Source organism: Seriola dumerili, unplaced genomic scaffold (assembly GCF_002260705.1).
Source record: "Seriola dumerili isolate Sdu_G_001 unplaced genomic scaffold, Sdu_1.0 BDQW01000409.1, whole genome shotgun sequence".
In the NCBI taxonomy this organism is placed as follows: Eukaryota; Metazoa; Chordata; class Actinopteri; order Carangiformes; family Carangidae; genus Seriola; species Seriola dumerili.
The window spans coordinates 1,787,816-1,798,740 of NW_019174664.1; the positions used below are offsets into that span (position 1 = coordinate 1,787,816).

Consider the following 10,925-nt stretch of genomic DNA (forward strand, 5'->3'; position numbering starts at 1 on the left):
CACACCAAGGCCTGCACCCGTCATGATTTGTAAAGCAGACAGAAAATCAAATCTGTTAGAAATACACTGCACATGAACAAACATTCTCAAGTTGGTGATATGGAGTTACATAAAAAAACTTAAATAAAAGATAATAATAATAATAATAATAATAATAATAATTATGATAATAATGATCTCCAGGTTTTCTATCAGTGTTCAAAATGCTGCTCACCTGACGTTGGAGACGAAAATAAAGCCTGCTGTGCATCAACAGTTTAATAGCCCATGTAATTACAATTTATAGTCTTCCATGCCCCTTGAGATAGTTGCCCAACATTGCTTTGTTCAGCTCAGTTTGGCAAATTAAAAGTAACACACTAAATCTGAGATGGTCTCAGAAGACAAGCACTGCAAGGGCATACAATAGCACTGAGGGATACACACAGTTTTTCAAGTCTATCTTAAAACAACAGTGAAACCTTTTTTTTTTCCTTACTGTAATCATTCTCCCCGTTCAAACAGACGATTAATATTAATATTTTCCTAAGATTATTTGAAGCTAATATGTCGCTTCAACCGTCTTGTACAGATAAATGAAGTCAGTATCTTCAAAAGTTACAGCATGTCAAAGTATGAAATTCCATCTTTGTGTTTCTGTGCTGAGCTGCAGTGGATGGCTAGTACCACAAAGATTTTGGAAGATGCAAATTTGATTTGATTTCCACATCACCTACATTGGAAACATGTTATGAGGGGATATTTTAATGACCAGTACGAGCAGGAGAAATGATTACAGCAAGCAACACCTGCTTCAGTGGACATATGGGAGTATGTGTATTAATTTGAAACAGTTTAAAAATGTGGAACTATCCTTTATGTCTTAAAGTGAAATCCTTATCAGCTTCAAAATATTCACTCTTGTGCCTGTTTGTGCCCCACTGATAATGAAATCAATAGATCAACAACTAGGAAAGTTACAGCTGGAAATGAGCGCATGCATTTTCTGTATTGGAATCAGATACAGTGGCACTAGCGTGATGTCAAAATTCAAACAAATGTGGCATGAATCTCCAGATCACCCAACTTTTTTTTAAAATGAATGAAGGTGCTCCGGGCTGTAAATCAACACAGCATTCCAAATTAGATTTAGGCTTTAATGTTGGGAAATTGTTCATCGTCATAAAGAGACATTAAGCTGCCTTAGGTCATATGAATAACATATTTGAATCCTTATGTGAATTTTAAGCTTGAACGATGTTTTCCTGTTGTTAAATTTCATATCAGTTTCTTTGGACAGAGGGGCTGCACGTCAATCTTCTGAAATATTTCAACGCTATTTCCCAGTGGTGTTAAAAAAAAACTAAAAAAAAAACAGAGTTAAAGAAACCCCTGCGGAGACAACAGTGTGCGGTTATTGTTGATGCAAAAGCAGCCTGATGATGCCTTGAATGAGCCATCAAGAGGCTTTTACATGCACAGCTGGTGCTTCAGTGTGCGCTCCTTTCCTCCTTCATGTCCTGGGAGCATGTTAAAAGACACAGAGGAGCAAGACAATTAACCATATAACAATGCATGTCTGTACTAATTGGGGGCACAGGGACAAGCAGCCATTATTCATTTATGTTCTTCACTTTCAGTGCTGACATATACTTTAACAGAAGTTTGTACTATGTACCCAAGGTTTTCCAGCAGTATATAGACTGTAAACGGCAAATGTATCTGACATTAAAAGCGTTCTAACCTATTGGTCAATTACCACCTATTTTCTCAGTTGTAAAATCAGACTGTGTGCCTGAAACAGTGTTGTTTGAAAGCTTGATTTCTCCTGAGAATAAGCCTCAGAAAAAGCATCATAAGATATGTTATTTCCCTGTGTGTTTTTAACATGTTTGTTCAGAGAGCTAATTAAAATGGCAAGTTCAAGCATGTCCTGCTCAGGGGATTTCATGTACAGCATTCTGCGTGGCAAGTCTTGAAAAGCAGGCTTTTTCCCCTCTGACAAGAGTTTTTCTTTGTTTATGGCTGATGTAAATTGTTTTCCCTATTACGCTAATTTAACTTAAAATTTTTCAATAACTGTTTCCATTACAACAGTGCCCTTAGAGTTGATGTTGACAATACAGGTCATGCCAGAAACTACCATGTCTAACTATGGCCTGGAATTGATTATTTTCTTCTGTACATGCAATAAAATACACTCGGTGGCCATTTCAGTTGGAACATCTTCACCGTCTAATCCATTCCAAAACAGGTTCTGCCTGTAGCCCACATTAAATTAGCTGGTTTAGCACTGAGGTCATAGTTAGTGATGATGTTGGACTGGACTGCATTATATTCAGTGGTGTTTCTAATAATCTGCCTCCCTCATGTATGTAAATGGATGACACCACCTTTAAATATGACCTAAATGACAGCCATGTATTCAAATATACACATTTTTCAACACAAATACTGAACATAGGGTATGTAGAATTTATGGCACAGCTGTTGTATTAGACCAGATGGTGATGCAATAATAGACAAATTCTCACATTATTACTTAGTTATCTTAAATTAGGACACGAAAGCCCAGGTATTCCATTAAGTAAGCTGTTTACATACAACTTCAATTAGTTCAGGCAAACATCACTTTTTAACCTTTTGCATCTTTAAGTATGCTGGAGAGGGCAACATCTTTGGCTGGTGACGAGGGAATATTCAGTGCATTTCTCACAGTGCCAGTTAATCTGTCCCACAGCAAAAATGTGGTTTAAGAAGCTTTTGGCTTAGCAGCCTCTCACTCTGATATTGATGGGCCTCACACTCTTGATTTGCATTTAAGGGGAAGGGGAGGGCAAAAGTGACCTCCCATGACTTTAGATTTTATTTGTCTTTATACTGTATCTACAATATGTTCACCTTAAGCTGTGGGACAATCAATTGTTCAAAAATAATTGATTCATGCATAATGCTCACTGGCAAACTGAACCAAACATGTGTTTTCATTCCTTTGCATGTTACAAGAGACTCATTTAACAATTGAGGCACCTGTCTGCAGCACCTGTTTTCTCTGTTCTTAAAACAAAAAACCCATGCAGAGCAGCAGAGCGATCCCTCTTCTGCACTGAATGTCATATATGCATATTAGGCACAAATTAAATGTGCGTGTTTTATTTGTATTTTTAAGTACCTTCAAATCCGTGATGTGTGCATTCAGTGTTTCACCTGGCTCAGAGACAAATTCCTCTTCATAAATATTTTAATATTAAAATTCAAATTGAAGTATTCTGACATGTAAACATGCAAAATAAGTGGTAAGTAAACCAACATCACTAGTACCTATACATACTGCGTATATAGTGCTCAAACTGTAAGTTTGAGGAGGTTATTGGACATGTAACTAATTTCATTATTTTTATATTATACTATTATGAAAGTAGTCTCTCTTAATTATAGTGGAGGACACATCTCATCGTCTTCTTATGAGAAATGGGCTTAATATTCATTTCTAAGTCCCTGCTGTGGGACATGTTGCAGTTAAATCATGTAGCCTACCCACTATGATTCGTCCTTACAACATCCTCATGGTTTAGGTTTAATTCCATTTTTAGAACTTTTATTGCTCTGGATGAATTACACAATCATAAATTTGATGCTATGTTGAGCTCCACAAATGAAACTGGAGGTGATCGATCATGCGGACTGAGTGGAACGTCCTCTGGCTTTGACTTTGTTTCAGCTTTCTCCACTGGAGGACACTGTGGTGCTGGTGCCTGACTAACCAACACAAGGAAGGTCTCTTTAATAGGTAGAGGCTTTTCAAATTGATTGCAGAAATAAAAAATACAAAAGTAGAGTGGAAGGTCTAATAAGGAAATCTAACTATAGTATCAGTAATTAGAAAAAAGCAGTGAAACAGTGACATTGAGAAATGGTGTTAATCTTTTTTGAGTATAAACATGAAGCTAATGGATATCATTCTTTCATTAACACCATTTTCTCTGCACACTTGTTAGATCTATGTAAGTAAATCCAAACACACAGCTCTCTGTGTGTTATCCTTTCTCTCTGAAGCCCAGTGAGGGGACAGAAGCAGTCATCTGAATTGATCTCAAGTAATTGGAGTCTGAGGGAAGAGAAGTCAATGGACCATGAAAAACAGATCCAACAACCATTACCTGTTTGCAAGTATAAGAACAAAAACAACTCGACTACTTCAGGAGAGAGGGATCAGAGACAAGGTCCACCCCACACCTTGTCAGCTGTGACTGTTCTCAGGTAAGAGTGTAAGCTTTCTGATATCACTTTGAATGCTAAGTAGTACTTAACATTCAAAAGGCCATTAAAAATGATATCACTATAATCTAGGTGATTTTACTGATTTGATTACACTCCTTTCTGTCCCTGCAGGAATGTCATCAGAACAGTTTGTTCGTGGGATGCTCTATCTGTCCCTCACTGTTGTTGGAGTCCCAGGTAACACTGTGGTCATCCTGGCATTCCTCCTGTTGCTGCACCAGGAGAACCGCCTCCTCCCAGCGGATGCCATCATCCTGCATCTGGCCTGCGCAAACCTGCTGGTAGTGGGTGTTCGCTGTCTGCTGGAGACCCTAGCCTCCTTCCGCCTGGCCAACATCTTTGGCGATATAGGCTGTAAAGCTGTGATTTTTGTCTACAGGACCTCCCGCTCCCTCTCCATCTGGCTCACCTTTGTTCTGAGTGCTTACCAGTGCCTGAGCATTGCCCCTCCCGGATCACGCTGGGCCTCCGCCCGTGCCTTTGTTGCCCACTATTTGGGCTTTGTTTTCCTCTTCCTCTGGCTCCTCAACACCTGCATGAGCTCGGCAGCCATACTCTTCTCCTTTGACAGACAGAATAACTCCACCTTGACAAACCATGGCATTAATGTAGAATTCTGCTATGTGCACTTCCCCTCAAAGCTGTCCAAACAGGCAAACGGGGCAGCCCAGGTGGGAAGAGATGTGGTTCCCATGGCCCTCATGACCCTCGCCAGTCTGATCATCCTGGTCTTCCTTTACAAGCACAGCCAGCAGGTGAAGGGACTCCGCAGCAGTAGTGGTGTTAGCGGTGGAGGAAGTAGTGGGGCCGAGCAACGAGCTGCCAAAGCCGTGGTAGCACTTGTGACCTTGTATGTGGTCCTCTATGGGGTAGATAATGGCCTTTGGGTGTACACTCTCACTGTGAGGAAGACCATGTCTTCCTCTCTAATCTCTGACCTGCGCATATTCTTCTCCTCGCTCTATGCAGCGCTAAGCCCTGTGGTGATCATTGTGTCCAACAAGAAGGTGAATGGCAGGCTGAGGTGTGTAGCGCAGGAGAAGCCTGTTCAGGAGAAAGCCACAAGTCTTTCCACCATGTGAGGCCTGCTGGGACAGCTGATTACTCACAGAGCTACAGGGGAAGCCGAAATGATGAGGACTGAATCTTTTCTAAAGTCTGGGTCGTGCATGGGTCATTCTGTCTTTGTAGTACACTGGGTACATTACGTTTTGTGATACAAGTTGCAGGAGAGACTTGTCTTTCATCTGTTGGTGTAGCTCATAATAATGATGCCTTTTTTTTATATGTATTAAAACATTTTGTTTATGAGACTTCTCTGACATATTGTGAAATAACTTGTTAGAGTTTAGCACCTGTAACTAAGGGGGTGGGTGGGTGGTTCAGGGGGGTGGGGAGGGTGCAGGGTTGTCTATTGTCTCACTGACTAGATTTAAGGAGAAAAACTGTCTTCACAACCCTTTGACTCAATACTAGTGTGTATGAATCTCTGCTTATCTGGTGATATCTTGCTTTGTTTGTTTATGCGTTATGTTCGTACCATCTTAATTGGGTGGAAAAAATATAGCCGGATGACTCAGGGCTCAATGTAGCTGTCAAGTGACTTCCAACTGCCCATTTAGCTACAATTAAGGCTTTGAATAGAAGCTTGGAAATGTCTCGTACTAATGAGGCAGGTTAATTGTCCCACAGAGAATTGGTTAAAAATCTGATGGGAAAACTATACTCTTTAGAGAGAGAAAGATGTAAAAGATGTTCATTACTCAATACTTAATTACTCAGTAAAATGCCAACAATGTATGTCTGAGTTCCACGATTGTGGTTATAAGATGAGGACACGTTAGGGACACAGAGCTACATCTTGGTACAAGCCCTGTGGAGTTTGCTGTGGATGTGGAAACGTGGGAATTTAGGAGTCATTATGTAATTGCCATGTCTCGCACAAGTAAGGGCAGAAAGACAGGGTGAGGACATAACAACCTCTGTGAGTGACAGTCTAAAAGACACAAAGTAGGGCTGCCAGCACTCTGTGATCCTGCAGTAACTCTAAAGTGCAATCAGTGCAGCGATATTCAACTGCTGTCGCAATGCAGGTAAGAAGGAGGAGGAGAAGTCCTCTTTTTGTGCTTGTGTAGAACTGATGCATTCAATACCAGGTTGACATCAAAGGATATTAAAGGCCATATCTTTTGTTATAGAGCAACATTTGCCTTTATTTTAAAAGTTGCAATCATTACAACCCATGGTGAAGTAACTACATTTTTGCAAAGCTCTCTCCAGATGACAAATTCCATGTGTCTTACTCTTCAAACCACTGAAATCTGATTGGCACTTTACACAGACTCCGGTGGAATGAAGGATAGAATACATGGATGGTTTCATTAGAGCAGCGAGCATGCTGGTGCCTCCGGTGAGAAATCACTGAAATGATTCCCCTCAACGCTCCCAGTGATGTCATTCTCTCTGTTTCTGGTAGAAAAGAAGTGGCAGATTAGTTAAAAGAAACCAATACATGGAAAAACTGGTTCCAATGGTGTGTATGCTCATGCTCCTTTCTGTGTGTGCATGTGTGTGAGTGAGTGTGTGTGTGTGTGTGTGTGTGTGTGTGTGTGTGTGTGTGTGTGTGTGTGAGTGTGTGTGTGAAGGGTGTGCCAGGCAGGCCTCTCCCTGCACAAGACAGGACCTGTTTTCACTGTTTTTCATTCTTACGAGCCCACTGAATGCAGGGTGCTGTTGAACATGTAGAGACCAAACCCACAGAAAAATAACACTATATTGCTGCCTCACTCTTGAATCACCACCAACCTTCAGCTCACACATTTCCCCCTGCATATAAAACACAACTTGCAATAGCTGATAAATGTGCATTTTTGTCATCCGTTCAACCTCAACTCACCTGCTTGACAAGGCAAAGATGTGTGACATGCACAAGCTATCTGGAAAAATAACTCAACCGTTGCAACCAGCAACTGACATTTACCAAAGAAATAAACCTACAAATGTTAACTCTTCTGTTTCTTTGACTGTAGTTGGACAAAGTAACACAAACCTGCAGAAAAGACACAAACACACACACACACACAAACACACACACACACACAAAAAGCTGTCCAGTGTTGTCGGCTAAATGAGGTTGAAGGGTTGCAGTAAATCCTGCCAGGTGATCCATCCCTGCTGTGCCTGATGTCAGTCTGTTTACCTGCAGCAGGTACAGGTATTTTTGTCCCCCAAGTCCACCAATCGCGAAGCAGCACCAGGGTTAAACCTCGCCCCTCCTCTGCCTTGAAGCCAGTCCACACCCTAATGTAGCCTTTTTTCACTCAGGAAATGGATGTTAAACCAAAAGCTCCTCTCCTCCCCCACAGAAAACCTTTTGGATTACAACAATCACTGTGAGCAACATGTTCTGTTTTTACAGATGCAGGGACAAATTGACGACTAATATGGTAATACAAGGGAACAGTGATAACAAGCATGAGTCAGCAACACATTCACCTCCTAAAATCAATTCTAAATAATTTGATAATGACACGTGAAAGCATTTTGAAAGCCTCATCATCATCTGTTTACCTCTGAATAATCAGTTAATCCAGTCCCCTTGAATGTTATTTTTCTGGACAAAACTATATTTTAGTTATTAATCCCATAAAAATCTTCTCTCAGATGTTTTTTCCAGTTAAGAAGAGCTCTGACTGACTATGGCAACTGGAAACTTGGGGGTTTATTACTGTGGTGAAAATGTATCAGTAATAAACACATCCTGCGGTACTTTCAAACCCCAAATTTTATGGAAATGACAGACATAATAAGCCTTTTTAAGTTTGCTGATACCGTCTTTGCCTTTCCTTCAAAGGGATGTTTCTTTAGGCGCGTTGTTTAGAGGATTTATTCCCTGTTTGAGTGAAGCCACTGATGGGGAATGCAATAGAAAAACTGTAATTTTATGTAAATCAACTCATTTAGTATTTTTTAAAGTGCAGGACAGAAAAAATTTCCATCTTAGAAGTGGTTTTAATTCAGCGCAGTGCCCATTTTGTGTTCTTCAGAGCACAAATAAAGAAAGTATTTAAATTATGTGAAAGCCATGTGCTCAGAACTCTACCTGCCAGGAGGTGACCCGAGTTTAACATGATTTTTATTTAGTTTTTTGTACTCTTAAGTTACAGAGTTGTATGCATCCACCCAGTTTAACTGATTCTCTCAGACAGGGAACACACACGGTCGAGTTTCAACTTGCCTGGAATGCTGCACTGCACGAAAGCGAGGAACAGTATGGTGGGAAGAAAATTTACACAGTTGAGACGAAAGTTAGACCTGTTCTGTCTCGACAAACACAGCAATGCTGAGATGCTGGATTTAATATCCACATAAATCCGCAGGTTGTGGGGTTTAATGGTTGTTCTCACAGTTCTGACAGCCCGATTTCACAAGAGAATCTAGTGGCAAAATATTAAAGAAATAGTTTGACATTTAGGAGTGTGTATAAGATGAGTAAGATGAGAAGATTGATATGACTCATGTAACTGTACTTGATACTGTTAGAGCCAGCAGCCTAGCACAGAGAAGAGTAATGGGGAGAAAAGATGGCATCTATTTATTCACTGGCAACAAAGTCCACCTAACAACACTTCTACAGCTCCCCAATTAAGATGTCACGTATTGTTCATTACAAAAAACAGTAGTAGTTTTACAAGTAGTTAGGTTTGACAGAGCTGGGTTAGCTGTTTCCCTGTTTCCAGTTTTTGTGCTAGGCTAACCTGCTGCTGGCTACAGCTTCATATTTACAGTATAAAGTACAATATATAAAATACTGGTATCAATCTTTTCATGTCACTCGCTGCAAGTAACCAAATAAGCACATTTCCCAAACTGTCATACTATTCCTTAAAATCTAATCATCGATTAGTGTTGTTTATTAATAGGTTACAAGACAAAGCTTCTTTTAGTTCAGTATCAAGACAAAATCAACTCAAAAGAAAGAAAGTTGGAAAAAAGAGCAGACAAATATGGACGTTCAAATGATAATGAGCAGTGAAACTACTAATCTACCACAACAATGTCTGTATAATCTACAGCAGGGAGGTTATATAGCACATTACTCCCTTTTCCAGTACTATACCAACAAGGACATGGACCACACTGAAGGGGGTGGGGGTGTGGGTGTGGGGGTGTGGTGTGGTTGAGGCTCTTAGGCCCCAGGGCAGCAGCCTACTGCAACTACAGGTTAGATATGCGCTGCTGTGCCGAGACTTGAAAGACATTCACAATGCTGCTCCCTACCCAGCAGTGTATCACACTTTAAGGAAAAGAAAAAGAAGAAAGGAATAAGGAGTGGAAGAGAGAAGGTTGGGTTGCGGAGTTGGAGAAAAAAAAAAACAGTATAGACAGGCATGGAAATGCTGTCATATGAACTTCTGAGAAATATTTGAATATTAATAATCTTTCATATGGGTTACAGTTTGAATTGGCTGAAACAGAAAGCTGAGACCTGCCCTGACGTGAACCAAGTATCAGCATGTCAGTATTCTCTCAATATGTGGCTCATAATTCATTACTCAGGGGTGAATTAGCTTTTGTTTTATCCTTATTCAGGTAGTCTTGCTGAGATCTGGATATATTTTTTAAAGAGAAAGATACATTTCAAGAGAGAAATAAATGTATATCAAAGAGGAAAGGGCTTCATTGACATGTCAGTTTGCAGAGATTCATCCTTTGATGAGCCAATCCAATGTCCCTCAGGGACACTGATTCATGCTGAATGCTGTGTGAATGCATAAACCTGGAGCCCAGATTTTAATCTCTTTAAATGATTGTGGTTAAGAGGCAGTGAACATAGCAGGGCTGAAACTGGGGGTCTGAAAGTTGAATTAAACTCAAGGAATAATAGTGAAGCTGTATCTGCAGCTGCATGCTCAATACTGTTATTTCAGTATTCTACATAAGATGCCTTAAAATTGAACCAAATGCAAAACTCAGCACCCCTTCATGACTCAAAAACCACAGTGATTTTCCCAATCTTTTACAACACTCTGACAATCTGATCTTAAAGTCTCTACATACAAGTTTCTCACCCAAAAACGCCATCACTCAGGATACTTAAGCCCTTGCCCAGTGCTGACTTTGAATTTTATGTACACTATATAGGTTTCATTGTATGTTTTTATAATTTATATTTGTGAATGCAATGAGCTCTCAGTGGAGTTTGTGCCATTACTGTTGCAGATGCAGAGAATAGATTGACTATTTTACACCTTAGGGGAAAAGTGCAACACAAACTGTACTTGTAAAATGACTTTGAAACAGGATCAACTGTCAAAAAAACAGTTCAACATTTACACTTATTAGTTTCTTGCCAAAAGTAAGATGAGAAGCTTGACCCCGCTGTCATGTCTTTGCAGTAAATATGAGAGTAAAGCCAGTAGTAGCATAAAGACTGGAAACTAATTAACAAATTAATCTGTACAAAAAAAAATGTTGTCATCTTGAAGTTGCCAGACAACCAACACGACTTCAGGCTAGCATTTTCCTGCTGTTTCCAGTCTGTGTGTAATGCTAAGCCAATAAACTAACAGTCTCCTGGCTGTAGCTTCATATTAACCACACAAACACGAGAGTGGTATCGATCTTCTAATCCAGCTCTAAGCAAGGAAATGAATAAGCGTATT

General features: G+C 40.1%; 1 protein-coding gene across 1 annotated transcript; it reads left to right on the top strand.

Annotated features, from left to right (window-relative positions):
* Positions 1–4,373: 4,373 nt before the first annotated feature.
* On the top strand, positions 4,374–5,342 carry LOC111233596 (vomeronasal type-1 receptor 3-like). Its single transcript, XM_022761451.1, has one exon. The coding sequence runs from the start codon at positions 4,374–4,376 to the stop codon at positions 5,340–5,342; it is 969 nt and encodes a 322-aa protein (XP_022617172.1).
* The last annotated feature ends 5,583 nt before the right edge of the window (positions 5,343–10,925 follow it).

Excerpts from the sequence above, each read along its gene's own strand:
- LOC111233596 (XM_022761451.1), top strand. The coding sequence starts at position 4,374 with ATGTCATCAGAACAGTTTGTTCGTGGGATGCTCTATCTGTCCCTCACT.